This window comes from Xiphophorus couchianus, chromosome 5 (genome assembly GCF_001444195.1).
Source record: "Xiphophorus couchianus chromosome 5, X_couchianus-1.0, whole genome shotgun sequence".
Taxonomy (NCBI): Eukaryota; Metazoa; Chordata; class Actinopteri; order Cyprinodontiformes; family Poeciliidae; genus Xiphophorus; species Xiphophorus couchianus.
The window spans coordinates 10263766-10283847 of NC_040232.1; the positions used below are offsets into that span (position 1 = coordinate 10263766).

The window sequence follows — 20082 nt, forward strand, 5'->3', positions numbered from 1 at the left end:
TTATTTTGCTTTTTATATGCATACAATGCATATAAAAAGTGTCCACTCCTTTGGGTATTTTACCCCTGTTTATTGCTTTTATTAATTTCCCTTTGAGATTAATAAAGTATTTTTTTAATTGAACTGAATTAAATCCATCATGTATTCATATTGTTTCTACATAATTTTAGCTTGATGCTTTGGGTCATTGTCTTGCTGAAGATACAGCTGTAATTCTTTTGCAAATGCAAACTAAATTGTATGCATATATGCATTTATTCCCTATATATACTTTAACAGTTTGCTTAATATATTAAGTTTCAGAGAAAAAGATTTCCAGGAAGCCATAAAATGCATCTTTTGCAGTATATTCTTGAAATAATTCTTGCAAAGTAATCAGCTGAGTAAACAATATGAAATACTAGTGAATATATAATTTTTTTGCAATTGTGTTAGCACAAAATAAATCAGTAAGAAGGAATCTTAAAGGTTAAAACATAACTAAAAGTAAAAGCCAAAGAAAGCAGAGTTCCTATAAAGATCCTGAAGTGGTGCACCAACAGTGACTGCAAAAAGCAAAAAAGGAAGTAAAAAAATCTGATACTGAACAAAATGTGCACTTCAAGGTTGTAAAAAAAATCATAAATTGTCGCATCAGTGGACCTGTCCTTACAGATCAATCTAGCAGAACTAATAATCATTAAAAATAAATTTATTGTCAATTTTTATATTGTTCTCATTTCCATGAAGGGTTTACAGTAAAAAAAAAGAAAAGAGAAGTTTCCACTGAAACAGAGAAGTTCAGAAGTAGAACTCAAGGACATGAAGATTTCACTCACGTGGCTTTAAAAACGCGTAATGATGATGCGTTTGATGTTAAGACCAGTTGGATCCTAAACATTTCTTATTGGTTTATTGAGCTCTAAAATACACATAAAGTTTATTTGAGAGGATATTCAAATTCAGGTTAATTTATCTGTTGAGAACCTGACATGACTGTTCAAAAACATGTCAGAGCAGTTCACTGACTTTAATACACTGCCTGGCCAAAAAAAAAGTCGGCACCAAAAAATGGTCACACTCTCTAATATTTTGTTGGACCGCCTTTAGTTTTGATTACAGCCCGCATTCGCTGTGGCATTGTTTCAATAAGCTTCTGCAGTGTCACAAGATTTATTTCCATCCAGTGTTGCATTAATCTTTCACCAAGATCCTGTATTGATGATGGGAGAGTCTGACCACTGCACAAAGCCTTCTCCAGCACATCCCAAAGATTCTCAATGGGGTTAAGGTCTGGACTCTGTGGTGGCCAATCCATGTGTGAAAAAGATGTCTCATGCTCCCTGAACCACTCTTTCACAATGTGAGCCCGATGAATCCTGGCATTGTCATCTTGGAATATGCCCGTTCCATTTGGGAAGACAAAATCCATTGATGGAATAACCTGGTCATTCAGTATATTCAGGTAGTCAGCTGACCTCATTCTTTGGGCGCACAATGTTGCTGAACCTAGACCTGACCAACTGCAGCAACCCCAGATCATAGCACTGCCCCCACAGGCTTGTACAGTAGGCACTAGGCATGATGGGTGCATCACTTCACCTGCCTCTCTTCTTACCCTGATGTGCCCATCACTCTGGAACAGGGTAAATCTGGACTCATCAGACCACATGACCCTCTTCCGTTCCTCCAGAGTCCAATCTTTATGCTCCCTAGCAAACTGAAGCCTTTTTTTCTGGTTAGCCTTACTGATTAGAGGTTTTCTTACGGCTACACAGCTCTTCAATCCCAACCCCTTGAGTTCCCTTTGCATTGTGCGTGTGGAAATGCTTTTGCGTTCACAATTAAACACACTCCTGAGTTCTGCTGTTGTTTTTCTTCAATTTGATTTGACCAAACGTTTACGTAATCGCCGATCACGATCATTCAGGATCATTATCATTGTCATTGTCCACAATCCATATTACAAGATGTGAAAGCTTTCTGTTATCTAATGAAACAAAACTGAAGTGTTTGGCCATAATGACTAGCAATAGATTGGGCAGAAAAGAGGTAAACTTGTAACCTAGAGAACATAAAGTACCAAGGCAGCAGCATCATACTGTGCGGATGTTTTGCTACAGCAGGGGTTGGTGTACTTCTTAAAATAGTGTCACATGGAAAGACAATTATAGGCAGTAAGTTACAAAATGGCGTAAAAACATTAAAGTCAGAGTTTTGGAGAGTCCATCATTCTGTAGGAATGTAGAAAATGTGTGGTCAGACCTGAAAAGGTGCGCCTATAAACTTGACCCAGTTACACCAGTTCTGCCAGGATGATTGGACCAAACTCCAACAAGTTATTGAGAAATGTTACACAAAACATTCCATTAAACAATTTGAATTTAAGGCAAGTTTAGCACAAAGGAAGTGTACATAAACATCTAAAGGGCATAAATTAAATTTCTTCTCATTATTCTGCAACTTTTGCAGAGAGAATTTATTTTTGGTAATCCTAATAGACCTAAAAACGGAATAGATTTAGACTGATTTAATGTCAGTCAATTAGAAGAAATTTATCTGACTTTTTACGCAGTGTATGGGTATTGGAAAGAGAGTCTTAACTTATCTCCTCAAACATGCAAAAGCATCTCCGCAGTCCCAGCCAATGTCTGAATGCTCTTTAATAAACTGTGCTGTGTCTCCCCCGCCAGGACTCAGCTTTAAAACACATCTACATGCAGTTCGTAAGGTGGCGTTTTCTTCTGCGGCCACCAGATGGCGGTGTTAATTCTGGAGGCGACCTGCAACAGGTTTAGCGGAGCTGCAGCAGAACTTTATAGTGCTGCCGCTCAAGAAATGGAAGATGCAAAGCGTGTCTACAGTCTGCGCTTTTATTTTGTATAAGGGAAATAAAACATTAGTGTCACGTTGTAACTAAAGAGACTCTTGGTTGGCTATTTAAAGGGACTTTTCAAAGGGATTAATTGTCTAAAATACTATTTTATTAATTCCCTAATTTAACGATCTCAATTGCTGATCCATATACATTTAGAACAAAATACAAAGATTTATTGTAACATACAAAACTGATCAGAACGCATATTCAAATGAGGTTTTTCTATTCGTGAGAAAATGTGATTTTGCTCCAGCTGTTTTCCTCCAGAGGCAAAGCGCGTCCCCGATGTCTTCTGATGATGCACCACCAGTGGACGTCGTTGTTCCGCCCGGTGCCTCACCCCCTCCTCAGCTCCTCACTCCATCAGGATGCGCTGACCTCATGCATGGATCCAAGCTAAAATCTCGGAGTGAAAGAGCGGTAGGGGGAGAGAAAGGAGTTTTGAAAAGACCGGCGGAAGGAGCGGGACTCGCTATAAGGACGCAAGCGACTCTTAAGTTCAGCTGGAAGAAACAAACAACAACACAGGAGGAGGCTTGCGAAAATTAAGAAAAGTAGCTGATATATTTTTAAATCTTTCCAGGTGAGGTGATCTTTATAGGTTTTCTTCCAAATTTACCTCAAAATTGTGCAATTTATTCTTAAAAAAGCGTTCCCCCCATTAATTTTCTGATTCTCTTCTCTCCTCCAGCCACAGACACTTTGGGGACCAGCAGACCGACCATGATAAGGGCTCTGGATGTCGTCCTGCCTGCGCTGCTCGCCGCCACCTTGCTGTCCCGGAGCGCCTTCGGCGGCTACGGGATGAGCCTGTTCGCGGCGCAGACCTCCCCCCCGGACCCCTGCTACGACGAACACGGCAACCCGCGGCGCTGCATCCCGGACTTTGTCAACGCCGCCTTCGGGAAGGAGGTGAGGGTGTCCAGCACCTGCGGCAGGACGCCGAGCCGCTACTGCGTGGTGACCTCCGTAGAGAAGGGGGACGAAAAGACCCGGAACTGTCACACCTGCGATGCCTCCGACCCAAAGAAGTACCACCCGCCGGCGTACCTGACGGACCTGAACAACCCGCACAATCTCACCTGCTGGCAGTCCGAGAACTTCGTCCAGTTTCCACAAAACGTCACCCTGAACCTGTCCCTAGGAAAGAAGTTTGAGGTGACTTATGTGAGCCTGCAGTTCTGCTCCCCCCGTCCTGAATCCATGGTTATCTACAAATCCATGGACTACGGGAAAACCTGGGTGCCCTTTCAGTTTTACTCCGCGCAATGCAGAAAGATGTACAATAAACCCAACCGGGCCGCGATAACCAAGCAGAACGAGCAGGAGGCCGTCTGTACGGACTCCCACACCGACATGTACCCGCTGACAGGCGGCCTTATCGCCTTCAGTACGCTGGACGGCCGCCCGTCCGCACACGACTTCGATAGCTCCCCGGTGCTGCAGGACTGGGTCACGGCCACAGACATCAAAGTCACCTTCAGCCGCCTGCACACGTTCGGCGACGAGAACGAGGACGACTCGGAGCTGGCGCGCGACTCCTACTTCTACGCCGTGTCGGACCTGCAGGTCGGCGGGCGGTGCAAGTGCAATGGGCACGCATCCCGCTGCGTGAAGGACCGGGACGGGAGCCTGGTGTGCGAGTGCAAGCACAACACCGCGGGGCCGGAGTGCGACAGGTGCAAGCCGTTCCACTACGACAGGCCGTGGCAGAGAGCCACAGCCCGGGAGGCCAACGAGTGTGTCGGTGAGTCCGTCCACGGTCCTCCATCCTGGAGCGACTGGCAGATGAGGAGCGATTTTTCAGTTTCTCCTGGGAGGGAAACTGCAGCGATAATAATATTAATTAATAATCTATAAAATAATAATAACAGGGGTTGAAATCTTACAAGAGTGCAGGGAAGTAAATAAGCTTTTGAGGGAGAAAATGCATCAAAACCTCTCTTATTAAAAAAACTAAAAATTAAAGCGCATTTGGAAAGCTTCAGGTTTTTGAAGCGGGACCTTCGAGCCTAATTACCTAAACAAGATCTTCCACCACCAATCAGAAAGCCACTTTTTTTCTTTTTAATTTGGTCTGTTGAGGAAAATAAATAAATAATCTGACTACTGTGACATGTGCATTTAGCCCTTCTAAGATACTTATCATGGACTTTAATATAAATATTATTAAGGTTGTAATTTGGGAAAATTTGTTTGACTCTAAGGGATTCATCATAATTTATTCAAACACACACACATATACAAAAATCCTAAAATATACTCTAGTGATGCACCAATCAGTCTTTTCCTGGCCGATACCAATTTCTGGTTTTCTTTGATGTCTTACTTTCTTACTTTTCTTGCTTTTGACCGTTCTATTTTCTAAGAACTAAACATGCAAAAAAGACAATGAACTAGTAGCAGAAAACTAAAGAATTAGGGAATCATACATATTTTTACAACAAGGCAATTATAGTCTGATATTTATTTATTTATTTTAACTAACAAAAAGTGCAACACAATCTATGTTGTTGCTTTATATGTTTGTATTCAAATGTGGATGGAGTTCTTCAGATTGATTCCTTAAAATGAATTTGAAAACCCCTAAGATTTTTTATTATTACTATTTTTATTTAGTTTTCTGACCTGCCAAAAATTAACTAAAGCAAATCAAACAAAAACGGGCCTAATCCAATCTCTGCTTAATTGGTTCATCTTTAGTCAGTGTTTTCTTTAACACAAACACAAACAGACTGAAAAATGAAGGCTGCACCAAGTATCTCCTGTATTTCTACATTGTTAAAGGTTAATTTTATTTATTAGCGGGACTAAATTAAAGCCTTAAATGTAGCATCTAAACAGCTTTCTTAATCAGAGATAAAAACAGTTTCACACCTCTCTGGCTGGCCAGTCTGAACAGAGTTACTGTGTTTTATCCTATAAACTGAACACAGAGAGTGAGCAGTAGAATACTGATAATTCAGGGTCTTTTAACTTCTAGGTTTCAGATTTAGGGTGAGAAAACCTTCCAAAACTGTGCAAAAACCAAACAACACATTTCACCAAAAAGCAAAGCAAAACATTTTATTTCTGAGATTATATTTTACAGCCATTTCTGTCCTTTAATCACATTTAAACATCAGCTTGTACTATTTTCATAGATGTTGAGTAAAAATACAACAGTTTCGTGTAAACATAAATCTAAGGTGTATATTATGTAATCATCTTAATTTTTGTTTTTTAGAGAATAGCAACAATTATTCTTGTTTTAAGTAAAATAACACAGGGAAAAGAGGAATCTGATATTGGCTTGTTAATTAATGTGTAGTTAGTAGTGCTAACTTAATAAGAGTGATGGGTGACTGTCCTTTTTTATCTATGTCTAGAGAGATATTTCCAAATAGCAGAATTTATCTTTCTTGTAAAAGAGCAAAAAGTGTAATAGCTTTCTTTCAGCCAGCAGTGGTCAGAAACAGGTGGGGGAGGAGCAATCCTGCGCTACATTGTGCTCCCTGTGGCTGAAGAAAACTGGAACTTTCTCTGACCCCTAATAGAAACGATGTTAAACTGTACGATGGAAATTTTGGGTGGTTTTAAAACTGTAACTTATTAAAACCCTGTCATGTTTAGATATTGGCAATCAGCTCATCTCTAATCACATTCGGATCGTTTTTATTAGTATATTCGTATACTACATATTTCCATTTCTAATTCTGTTTTAACTTCTAAGTAAAAAAAACATTAAAATGAAGATGAATCACCTGCGATCAAACGTCTTGATGAGATGAACACAGAACGAGCAAAATGACGATTGAAAGACAAATTCAGCCAATGGGAAATCTACAATTTTCCTTTCAGCTGCAGCTGTACGAACACACAGCAGCTGCTTAAGAGGGATTTGTTTACTGATGGCTGATGTTAACATGGTGAAATGTGAACAAGGAGCATTTTTGGTCAAATGTGCATTTACTCTAACAGTTACTCCTCTAACAACTTTAAAGTTGCAGCCTGCATCTCCTCCCAGAAGGGGTTTTACTTAAGCTCTTGAAAAAGTCTGCTCCAATCACCTCAACAACTCTGCTAATATCAGAGAATATTATTTAAATTTATAGTTACCAGCAACAGAATAGTTAGCACTGACCTTTAAGGACTGCAGGGCTGGATATCTGTAGCTAAGAGTTCAAATTTCGTTGTTTTTATGCTAATCTAAATGAAACACATATGTTTCCTCTACACCAATAGAAATAAACGAAACATCTAATAATGAGGTATGCTTTTACTCATAGTTTGTGGAAAAATCTGAAATGTGTTGGAAAAAGGTTTTTGAGGAGCGTGTTAGAAAATCAGTCTGCCGCCGTTCTTTCACGAGAAAGTGCTGCAGTGTCTGTTGATGTGTGAAGGTGTAATATACTGCTTAATTCCTTCCACCTAAGATCAAGAAACGGGGAAAATGAATCCACAGAGAACTTTTAAGCAATTGCGTTTCTGCCCTTGTTTTTAAAGCACTTTGCTGATTGCAACCACCTGGATCTTAAAGGTTGCTCAAGTGTTCTTTGTTGTGCATCTCAATCCATTTGGCTTATAGACTCTCTGAGGCGAACCAACAGCTTCTAATGCAATGAGTTCAGCCAGCAGATGCCTTGGCACATCAGAGACCGTAGGAGATCTTAAGAGCTGCAGTAAAGGCAGGATAAGGCAAACTATGGCTGCATCCCACTGGATGCCAGTTATGATGTAAAAGGGATTTTTTTTTGTGTTTTGGAGAGTACCGTTTGTTGAATGATCCAAGATAATCAAATGATGGCTTAGAGGCATGTTGAATGCAGGGACTTGCTCCTCACACAGCAGTGAGGATCAGTGGAGGGGCTGTCAATAGCAAGGTGGCTTAAATGGCAGCTAAAAAGACAGGAGTAAGGAAAATGACGAGAGGAATTTGATTTTAAAAAGGGGCATGCAAAGACAAAACGTTGTAGTAAATGACTTTTTCGCCCTGTTCATTATTAGCTTTAATTGGTACCAATACAAAAAAATTATTTTTTAGCAGAGATTCACTAACCAGGTTTTACGATTACCAATTTTGCAATGCTCAGAAGCTCTACTGATTTAGCATCATAAGTAACAGCAGAATATTTCTGCTTTCTACATTTGCTGAAAACTGGTCTGCATCAAAAGAAAAAGGTGTAAATTAAAATAGAACAAGGGTTAAACTAAACACATTGCAGAGTCAGAGTCGCCTCTCATTGCATCACTGAAATCTACAAGTACATTAATAAACTCCAGGTTTAGAACCTGTTCAAATATAATACAACTAAAGACAGTTACAGCTTCTACATTTTTTACTCCTTTACAAGAGAAATTACAGGTCGCAAAATGTTTTCTCTTTCTTCCACACACCTAAACGTAGAAGAGAGCCATATCATTAAATCTTGCTTTTTTTTGCAAGATTATTCTAAAATGTGTGTGAATAACTTAGTAAGGCACTGTGCATATTATAATGATGCACGACAGGCACAATTTCAGACAGATTAGTTCAAAAGTACCCAAAGTGTTCAATGTCTCAATGTGGCGAGAGTAATATGTGAATCTCCCTTTCATTTTTACTACAAATTCTTATCACACATTTGTTGAAATGCTGCTTGATTGATTTTTATCTGAAAACACATCAAAACAAAGATATATATTTTGCTATACAGTCCTAGATTATGTAGAGTAAGTGTATGAATCAATGCATTCACCAAAGCGTTTGCTCATGTACACGATTCTAGCAGATGTAAAGCTACATTGTCCAGTTTTATCTGTCTACTTTATAGAAAGCACACAGTGTTGTTTGCAATATTGCTCCCAGGTGGTGTTCTGACAGAAGCTCAAAACATTCTCTGCAGAGTGGTTAATAGTACGCATTAAAACTTGTTTTAAAGACACAGCCACTGGGACAGAGCAAAACATTTTCACTTGTTTTTTTATGCCCTGTGATATTCTATCGGTGTCTTAAAAAAGATAGGAAACTGTTGTGTTGTGCTAAATGTTGGTGTTCGCATGTGTTAATGGTTAAAGACAGCTGCTTTAGTTCTTTGTGTGAGGCCCTCATCGTTTTGAGGATTTCATGTATTTCTGCCCAAATTTTAACGAGGTTTCAGATAATTTCCAGAGCAACAATGAGAAAGTGCGACAGCTGCAGCGTTCACCAGACATTTTGCTAACAGTCGTCGAGTTCTGGGTTTTTCAAAAACAGAATTGAAATGGACAGTTTCCCAAGTTACTCTAGCTTTTCATAAATATTGTAATTCTTGGCAGAACTATTCATACTCCTCGACCTTTTTCACGTTTTGTCACCATACAACTACAAACTATATTTTTTTAATGATTTTATAAGTGATGAGAAAACGATATGTGCTTTTCTTGTCTTGTTGTTCTTTTCAAGTAAAATTCTAAGAAGTGTCTATTATCTCTATAGAAGTCCTTTTGTGTAGTTACAGCTGTAATTATTTTGGCCAGTTTTGTACCAGCTTTGCACATTTGAAGACTGAAACGTTGGATTTAGATCTGGACTTTGATTGGACCATTTTGACACATGAACAGGCATTAATCCTATCATAGCTCTACCTGCTCAAAGGTGAACCTCCACCTGAGTCTCGAGTCTTGCAGCCTGACATGTTTTCTATACATGGTTTGTAGCAAACTTGACTTATGGTTTTCTATTAACATTGGTAATATTTTCAGTGTCGATACTGCAGTTGTCCGTCCAACAGTTCAGATTTTTATTTCTGAAGGAATGGAACTTGCACTTGACATTTATATCATTCTTTGTGCTAGTCTATCACAGAAATCTCAATTAAAAGCAAGTTTGATTTATTGTGAAACACTGTGAAACATGTTAAGAGATGTGAATATTTTTACTGGCGATAGACTAGACAAAACCCAGAAGAGATCAGTTTTAATTTGCATCTTGTGAGGTAGATGAACCTGATGCTAAATATTTCTTACCAACTCTTGTTGTCAGATGATTTGCAGCTGTTTTGTTTATTTGGAACCTTCCACACCAAAGGTCTGGTTGATGTTTAAACAGCTCGTTGTGCACCTTTATAAAATCGCTCTCCTTCATCTTCAAAGGTGGAGACCAAATCCATGGTCAGACGCAGTGATGGCAAACAAAGCTGGGAATAAACTGATAGAGAAGCCATGCACTTTGCACCGTATTACTCTACTCACACTTTTCTTCAAGGGTCTTCAAGGGAGGTTGCAGATTCAAACAGAAGAAGGGGGTGTTGGCCCTGCTCTCACTTCAAGAACCTGTTTCCGTGAGCTCTTATCAGTGTTTATGACTGGTTTTGTAAACCGGCATAGAAATAAATTGAGCACAGTCCAGACAACTGGCTCAGCCTTCTGTTTTAGATCCAGAGACCTGCTGTATCTCCCAAACAGACAAACACCAGTCACCACTTGAGCACATACTGTAAGCAAACCTGGGCCAACGGTATATCAACTGCTGGAGCTAAACTCTAAAAAAGGCAGCCAGAAGATGTGTATGAAGAAACACACTCACATGCAGAGTGCGAAGGGCAGCAATGCTGAAAATCTTTCTGTAGCACAGCTCTGCAGATGTGGACTTGGCTTTTCTACCAGCTCCATGCAAATTTGACTGGGAGTATGTACAAGTAAGCCTTTGATGTGTAAATGTTCCTCATTGAGGTTGTCGAAGTGCTTGAACCTTCCTAATTCACCGGGCCAGAATCACGATCAGCTCGGGAGTCTTTCTTCTGGACAGTAGGGATGAGAAGCTGGTTCTAGGGTTGGAGTTCTGGACCTGACCTAGTATCAATCCTCCCACTGCTTAAGGGTCCCTGATTTTTGTTAAATCTAATTTTAAGTTATCCCGGACGAGCCCCCAATTTGTTATGGTCTGGCTCTAGAACCATAACAAATAAAGGGAAGTAACGCATGGGATAACTTAAAATTAGGTTTATTTAACAAAAATCATGGCTGGCTGGAGAAGCTAGGGCAACGCGAGGGAGAAAGGGGAGAGAGTGACAAAAAGAGAGAGAATAGGCGGGGTGAGTGAGAGACAGTGGCGCATCTGAAACTGGATCTCAAGTTGTTCTGGGGACACTGGCCAACTGCCTCCATTTCCAATCAGCACCAATTAGGAGCTCTGAAACAGAGATGTTAGAGAGACCCCAAAAAAGGCCTTGGGCCGTAACACCAACAATACACAGACACCAATGAAACCTGCAACCCTGAGAAAGAAACTGAGTCAAGGAAAATGAGAAGATGAGGGAGATAGAAATGAAGGAGATGGTGTTGAGATATGGCCCTGGGATTTCACCTGTACCTGGAAGCTACTTTCCTTACAAAAAGATTTTACTAGGCAAACAGCTTATTGCCTGGAATCATTGACTTTGCAGGAGTCACTCATCCTTGGCAAGCATTTGGCAACAGTGGAGGGAAACAATTACATTATTGCTGCAAAAACGCAGAGAAGCATTGGGCTGATGGGACTTTCTATAGGAAAGAAAAGCAGAAATCAGAGTTAATGGCAGCAGTGGCCCAGTACCATCTCTGATTCGATCTACTGACAGATACAAAGCGTTGTCACTGACTTTCTGTGTTCTCAGTTTGTTTGTCTCCTTTCAGTGAGACAATCCTGTGCCTTGTTCTTGGGCTTTTCAATAAAAATATCACAGGGCAGATTGATGACAAAGTGGAGCTGTTGTTTTTCTTACATTTCTTACATTTTACAAAGTAAAAAAAGAAAAACAATAGAAAGCTATCACATTTGAATCTCTCCATCCAGAAGCAACATAGTCACCAAGAGCGAGCTCCTTTCTTTTGGAAATTAATTTGCCATAAATGGCAAAATAATTTCAATATGACAGCTAATGTAGATACTGTTGAATATGTCAAATCATGGCAGATCTTGAAGCTATTAAAGTCAGGGCTTGGCAGCCAGCCTCTTATTGAGAAGGAATTTTGGAGCTTGTTATTGCCTGTCTTGCAGCCTGTTCAAGAAGCCACTCAGTTTTGATGGAATTTAGTTTTGCACAAATAATAAATTCTGACAGCTCCGTTTGAAAACCAGAGATGAGTTTTTATCAAAAACAAATTTGACAGAATGTGTGCACGTCTGTCTTTGTGCTCAAAGTGAAATACGATGGCGCGTTTCTGCCATGAGTTCTTCCTAAATTTTCTGTGAGTTGTCTGGTATTAGTCTCAGGGGCCGAAAGATCTCTTTTCATTACTACCATTTTTGTTTTCAACCTGCTTTTTGATGAAGCTCAGGCTGCACTGCATGAGGTGATGGAATGTGTTCAGATGTGTCTACGAAGGCAAGAACTCATTGTGAAGTTTCACAGGCTGTGTATCTGTTGTTCACTTCAGCGTCCTCTGGGCAGAGCGAGCGGTTCTGGGCTGTGGTTTTGTTTCATTGCTTTGGCTACGACACGTAATTAAAGCCAGATCCCGCTTGCAGCGTGAGCCCGCATTTTAGGCCTGTGTCTCTGCTCGTACCAGAAATGTGGCCTCGGTTTTGTTTTTGAGAAGCAGTTTGGTACAAAGCCATATTGCCTGTGAAAGAAAGCCATATAGCGTTACTCTGTTGGCTTCTGGCCTGGTCTCACTTCCTCTTGTCACCCTCACTTCAGCTTGGACTCACCCTGGACTATGCTGCCTTATTACAACATCCAAACACGCCTGAAGCTTATTCTTTTTTATTGATATCAGATTATTTGTTATGAGCACAACTGTTATTGCTCTAAAGCTGTGGAAGAACACATAAATGCCTTTACTCAACTTGACCTGAGCTATTAGGACTTGGCACACGCATGCATGTCAGAACCGTGTTTCTATTAACATCAGCTATATTCTCTAGAGAGAAATGTGAACAATCTACTTGCATCCTGAAGACATTTGAACATTCCAATAAATGATTTTTCTGTGAAAATCTATGGCAACAATGTTACAGAATTAGTTTGTTATTCTCAATGGAAGATGTCCAGTTCAGCAGTGCTGTGAGTCCCGTCATGGCAGGTAGTTTTGGTTGTGTATGGTCAGCGTTGCTTATAAGTACCAGGGTACAGTTACTTTCTTTAAAAGTTTCAAAAATGCAAAAATTTTCAAAAGCCTACAGTGTCGTAGAAAATCTTTCTGCACACTGCTGGTCAGACGGCTGGATGAAGGATACTGTTGTCTTGCAAAATTGGCTGCCTAAAAGTATTTTGGTCTTGGACAACATGCACAGTTTTAGGTTGGAAGATGTAGAAGCACCACCTATCGCTTTTATGAAGGTAACTTTGCTTTGAGTTAGCCTAATATCAGCTAATTAGACACCAAGTGTTACTACATAATAAGCAGAACAGCCAAAAAGTTTGTAATATTATCCACAGAAAGTATTAGTTGGAAAAGATTTATTCTATTTTTTTTGTTTATTTTATTTATAAAAATCAATTATATCAATAAATGAATATCCTAAATCTCTGTTATAATTGTGACAATTAATTATTTATATAGACATATTAGGAATTGTTAGAAATTTAAAAACTGTTCCCCAACTTGATAGAAACTCAAAGCAGGGAGACATCGAAACTGTTGAGTTTATTTTATTTATTTATTTATTTATCATTACCAATATTCCTCCAATATTTTTGCACATTGCGTATTTCCTTAGTATATAATATCTTTGTCTTAAATCTTTGTAGAAATATAGGGATACTGCAAAACTGGTATCTTGATCATATTGTGAGAATCTCCAACCCATGTTTAGGCAACACTTTGGATACAAAGTTGCTTTGACATAAGTAGAAGGACTTTTCGATATCTGACTTACCTGTACTTCTATCTTGAAGAAGAATAATATGAGATGATAAAAGAAAACACTGAAGATATTGTTTTTGACCATTTGCTCGTACCAGAACCGGAAATGTATTCTTTATATTAGAAACAGAAGGAATGTCACAGTGTGTGAAAAACCAGCTGTGGTGAAACAGTTTTTACTAAACTAAAACATTAATTACGTCTTAAATTAGCCATTAATGTGAACGTGGTGTGCTGAGCTGCCATTCTCTCTTTGAATTCCCTGAACAGACTCTTTGTCTTTGCCTTAACTACAAGATTTCTAAAAGGCATTTTCAAAGCCAGCATATTCAATGACTGACAGGTTGATATTGAAAAGACTAAGACTGAGCATCTTTGCTGTGCTCTGCTCCGTCTTCCTGTTATCTGCTCTCTCGCAGCCGGACTGACACCCTACTCATGTCTGGACATGTTGTAGAAAATAAAGATGCATTTCAAATAGTTTTCTCTGTCTGCATATCCTCTGATTTACTTCTGAAATACATCAGTTGTACTGAAAATAGCAAACATTTAACATTACTTTCCAAGTAACATCTTCACACCAAGAAGAGTTGATGTCAGTTCACGTGTTGCTCAGAGAAGGATTTGATTTTTGACAGGCAACTATTTTTGACCAAAAATGTTTAAAACTATTGATCGATTTCTCAGCACATCACTGATTTCCAGCCAAACAAGATTTAAGCAGTTCTCAACATATTGTTTTTGATATTTTCCTCCAACAGCAACAAGAAGCCCCGTTTCTGCCAGTACCTGTGTTTACCACCGTTTGTCCTTTGTGTTTTGTTTGTTTGGTTTTTTTAATTGCTATACTCTCTTTTTTCTATCAGTTGAAGTTGAAATTGCACAGCTTGTTTGTTTCCGCGTGTGTGTCTCTTAGTCCACATAATGTGCCAGTGGGTGTGTATGCAGCTTTTCAGTGCCTGCAGAGGCGTCTGTTAATGAATTAATTGGTGACTTGTTGCCGCAGTGAATGCTCATCCTCAGAGAGGATCTCTGTGTGTTGTGGGTTTGGCACCAAATGCATCTAAGTGTTTGCGTGAGTCTGTGTGTTTCAGAAGGAGAGTGAGTAAGGGGGAGGTGTTTGTGTGCAATGGAAAGGGTTTAGTTCAAGGAAACCAAATGATTAGGGGTAATTAAAACCCACAGCAGACAAAATCATCTTGTGTTCACACAATAAAAACAAAATGCCCCAGCACATGGCTCATGAATCGCATGAATCACACCATGCCTGTCTTTCTCATGTGTCATGAGCTGCGATCAGTTACTAGATGCTCTAATGTGCAAGGAGACTGAGGTTGATCAGACTAATCTATATTTTTTTTATTTTTATGGAAATATTCATATAGAACTCTGCTCAAAACATCTATAAATGCAAAATAACCCTTTACCAACGTTTTCCTTGAGGAACTGATTTGGAAACTTCTTGTATTTGACTGTAATTTCTCCAATAAATGTGCTTGGTTAAATCTGTTTTTATCTCTTTAATTTGAATTTAATTCAAATTAATAGCCTTCTCTTGGTTTTCTGACTTAGATAAAACTCAGATGTTTTGCATAAATATGCAGGAATATGGAAAAAAAAATACAATTGAGATAATTTTGCCCAATACTGGAAACATGACAAATGAAAAATAATTACTCACTGAGTTTTGGAAAACAATGCATTTATTGCATAAATTGTCTCAAACATATATATATGTTTTTAAAGTATATAAATTACTTTAAAAACAAAATAATAATAATTATTAATCGTTTGCATGTATTAAAACTATTAAAACTATTAGCTGTTCATATCAGGCCATTGTTAAATTTTACATGATGGAACAGATTTGTTGAAAACCTTTTAAAAGTTTTTTTTTTTGTTTGTTTGCATAAGGAACACATCTGAATTAGATAAGCATAAAAACTAAATTTATGGACTTGTCATACCTGGTTCAAAATATTCTGCACTAATTCTAAATTCTTTTAACCAATATACTTTTTAACTTGTGAAACCTTTATGTTTATGTTTGTTTTCCCAAATAACACCTAAATGTTGTCTAATCTCATTCTAAACTCAGTATCATGTATGAACTTGTCTACCCAGTGGATCAACAATTAAAAAAAGAAAGTATTATGTCCCTGAACATAGAAATTCAGACTTTGAGCATGAGCCATTTTGTTTACCATCTTGTCTTTTAAAATAAAAAATGGCTACACTGGACATAATGAGTGGCATTTTTGCAGTTTTAAGAGAAATAAACACACAGTACTGCACAAGTTCTGTCAGCCAATGTAAAATAGTTTAAAATTTCAATTTGTACCTTTTGATTGTTTTTTATAATTACTACTAACAGCTAGCCTAGCTACCGAGCACAACAATTAGAGATTGTTTTTTGTCATATTAGGACTACCAGCGTTATTTACAGAGATTTTCTTTCCCATATTAGATCCTATCGCTACACAGTCGTCAGACCATTTCATACCCACAATTTTGGTCACTACCACCAAATCCTGAGCAGAAAGGTGTCACAAAGCATATATAATAAGGAAAGATGTAAACAGCACAGGAAAATGGAGTGTATATAATGGACGAATATAGAGTTTGTGCATTTGGCAGCTAGTCTGAGTTAAAACTCTGCAAGCGACTATTTATATGAGATCTGATCCTGGGGCTGAGGCCAGCAGTGCTGTTGAGGATCAAGGCAGATGACCTCAGCACCTCCGTGTGGCAGCAGGCTACCAAGAGAGGGTCAAGTTTTTGCAGCCAGAACAAATAAAATGTGTGGACTGGAATATGACAAAAACTGTGGACAAGTAAGAAAGGAAGGGACTTTAGAAGAAAACTTGCAACTTTTCTACGTCTTGCTTCATCTGAGCCTCATACCTCAGTATTTTATTGGGATTTTACATTATAAACTTAGAAAAAGCAGTCCAGATTTATGAACTAGAATGGAAATGATACACGGTTTTTATATTTTTCTGTATTTGTATCTTTTAGTTAAAGCTTTGTAAGACCATCTTTTGCTTCAATCACAAATGCACGTCTTTTGGCTAATTCTCTGCCAGCTTTTTCACATGTAGAGATTGACTTTTTTGCATATTTTTCAAAATTATGTGAAATAGCTCAAACTCACAGTCAATGGACAGTGTCTTTAACATCCATTGTTAAATATTCCTGCAGAATCTATCTCAGATTTCAGTTTAATCTTTGATTAGGCCATATTAATCTATGAATGTACTTTGATCTAAACCATTTTATAGTACCTTCCTCCACTTTCCCATTAACTTTGATTAATGGATTTCCTGTCTTTACTGAAGAAACTCAACCCCACAGCATGATGCTGTCATCACCATTTTCTTTGTAAGGATGGTGTGTTCAGGGTGTTAGATTTCCACCAGTTATAGTAATTTATCGGAATGCCAAAAGTTTCAGTTTTTATCTCATCGCTTCCTAAACTTCTTCTTCTTCTTCTCCATGTTGCTGAGTTCCCTAAATGTCTCATGACAAACATTTCCTTTGATGGCTTTGTTTCAGAACGTCCTTATTCTTGGCTGTATTTCATAAAAGTTGTAGAGTGCATAAAATGTCTAGAAAGTATTCACTACACTTCACTTTCTCTACATTCTGCTGTTTTGCAGTCTTATTCCATATTGCATTAAATTAATCTCTTTCCTCAAAATTCTGCACACAAATACCCCATTGTGGCAATGTGTAAAAATATTTTGGAGATTTTTGCACATTTATTAAGAATACAAAACCAAGAAATCACATTTATGTTGGTATTCACAACTCATAATTGAGCTGATCATGCTTGAGATGTTTCTGCTGCTTGGCTGGAGTCCATCTGTGGTAAATACAGTTGATTGGACTGGATTTGGAAACACACTCCATCATTGGTAAATTTATGAACTCTTCCTGGAACTGAGCGATCAGAGGAAAAAAGCAGTAGTTAGAGACGTAACCAGAAACCCAATGATCTGTGCAGAGCTCCAGTGTTCCTTTTGAAAGCAGAACCTCTAAACTTCTCCACAATGTTCTCCCTGATCTCCTTGCTGTATTCCTGTTCCCCATGATGCTGTTTGTTCACTAATGTTCTCCAAGCTTCATTTACGCTGAGATTAAGCTTCACACGTTAGCACTGGAATATTGAAAACCATGTGTGCTTCCACATTACCGGTAGATGCCGCGTTCTGCTGGCTCTCAAAATCAAATCTCAATATGATGCAAATGTAAAAAAACAACAAATGTACACTAGACATAGCAAAATTGTTATCTACAACGTGTTTATTTGCATTTCCAGGTTTAAAAAGACATCAATATGTGTCTTGCATCTACAGCATTATGTGTTGTTACGTTTGGTTGTAAACACCCAAATCTGTTCTCAGTTAAAAGTGAAAGCCCTGGCACAGTTTGTTTCGACTGGTCTAAATCTAATACCTGATAGGGCTGTTCCAGCACCAGCAAGAAGAACAATGAAGCAAAAGCAAACAATGATGCCCTCCATCCTGCACATGTGTGTGCAAGAGTGAGCACAACAACAGAGAAGGAGGCTTTTGTCCATGCAGCAGCTCAGCGTTTGGTTCAAGGTGAAAGCCCTGGCAAAAACTCCTCTGGCAACAGCCGGCGTGTTCGCCGACAGGACCACCAAGCACGAGTGTGAGCGCTTTGAGCTCAAAGCGCTGGTCCTTAAGACTCACAGCAAGAAATGATTAATGCCTGGATGCAGTTACACCTCCGTACGGCGGCCCACTGGGCAGATCAGAACGCCCCCCACTGTTCCTGCCGCCTCTATCTGTCGTCATCCAAGGCAACTGCAAACAGCTGGAGCCTGCTGCTGAGGACTAATGTGTCAGTGGGACTTAATTATGCTGTAAACTCTCAAACACTTGGATGTGGATAACGTTTGGAGAGCTTGGTAACCAGTCAAAGATAGCACATAGTGGAGCTGCACATGCACATGGTTTAAGAAGGATTGTTCTCCAACTTCCATGCCTCACCAACACACACACACATGCACACACACGCACGCACGCACACACACACTCCGTCTGAAACAGTGGGAGAAAGCACCTGTGACAGATCAAGCTGAGTTAAACAATTTCATTGTGCGTCAAACACACTCACATGCTGCCAGAAACAAAGACCCTGTCTCCAGCTCCTCCAACGTGTGTGTGTGTGTCCGTGAATAGCTGACAGTGATTTATCAGCAATGTTTTGTCTTTTCCATATAAGTCATGAAGCAGGCCGCTTGTGTGCGTATGGGGGAGTGTGTGTGCACTTTAAGGTCTGCAGCACTTGGTTGTCATGGAGGCCTGTAAATCACCCTTGTGCTTGTGTGTGTCGGGGTGAGTTTGCCTGTTACCGTCTAGCCAGTCTCTTCAGCGAACAGTCGTACAATAACTTCTGTATGTTTTATCCTGAAGGCTGGTAAATGCAGCTGGTTGGTGAAACTGCACAATGAGATCACAGTCAGCAGAGGTCAGCACAAAGTAGAAAGATTAGAGCGTTGCTTCAAGCTTAGGATCAGATGTTTAAGATCAAATATGAGACTTGTTCTACTCTTTTTTGTTTGATAAGATTGATAAAAGATGTCTTGGTTTTAATTTTCAGAGATCACATTTTATGTTTTTTTTCCCCTCCAAAAGTCAAACTCTTTCCCAGTGTTAGCTACATTCATTTCCAACAGCGATGTTATCAGTTGGTGTATTTTTTTTAATTCTAACGAATGTAGAATGACAACAAAAAAAGATAAACTTGGATTTCCACAAAGTATTTCCAAAAAATGAAAATAAAAAAGTTTAAAGGTCAGTGAATTCATAAAAAAAAAAGAAAGAAAGAAAAATCTGCTTCTTGTGTATTTGGCTAGATCTAACTTGGAAACAGGGTTTTTAATTTAAAAAAAGAGTTTATCCTGGTTCAATAAGGGTTAATATAAATTTTAAATTTAGGTTGATGACATCACAAGAGGCAAAGCAACACTATAGTTGTAGTTTCCTAAATATAGGAGCCATAAGCTTGACGCTCTCCGTCTTTCCCATTCAGTCCACTTGATGACGAAAAACTGAATTTAGGCTTCTAAATTAGTGGTCAAGGAACGTTTGAGCATTTTTACGGTCGCATAAATAAGCAGCATGTTCTCTTACATTTTAGAAATGTTAACAGAACAATGAGTTATATTATTTTTTCACATTTTCGGCAGGATAAGAAACTTGGATGTTTATCCTTGCAGATAATGCTGTCTCGTTCCTTAGAGGTTTATAAACACTTAAAAGTATGTCTAATCATAAATTAATATTTTTAGGCTATTCTGATTGCCTAAATAAAAAAAAAAGTGAGATCATTTATATAAACAATGCCTTGAATGTTTTAACAGATATTCAGACAACAAACTTCAAGGTCATGAAAACATTCACATT

At 38.8% G+C, this 20082-nt stretch overlaps 1 protein-coding gene across 1 annotated transcript in view; it reads left to right on the top strand.

Moving 5' to 3' along the window:
• The first annotated feature begins 3155 nt into the window (after positions 1 to 3155).
• Positions 3156 to 20082, top strand: part of LOC114144470 (netrin-1) — a 72086-nt gene continuing 55159 nt past the window's right edge. Inside the window, exons 1-2 of the mRNA XM_028017340.1 lie at positions 3156 to 3440; positions 3549 to 4604. Of these exons, the coding sequence (XP_027873141.1) occupies positions 3581 to 4604 (1024 nt within the window). The 5' untranslated portion in view covers positions 3156 to 3440; positions 3549 to 3580. The remainder of the gene's footprint in view (positions 3441 to 3548; positions 4605 to 20082) is intronic.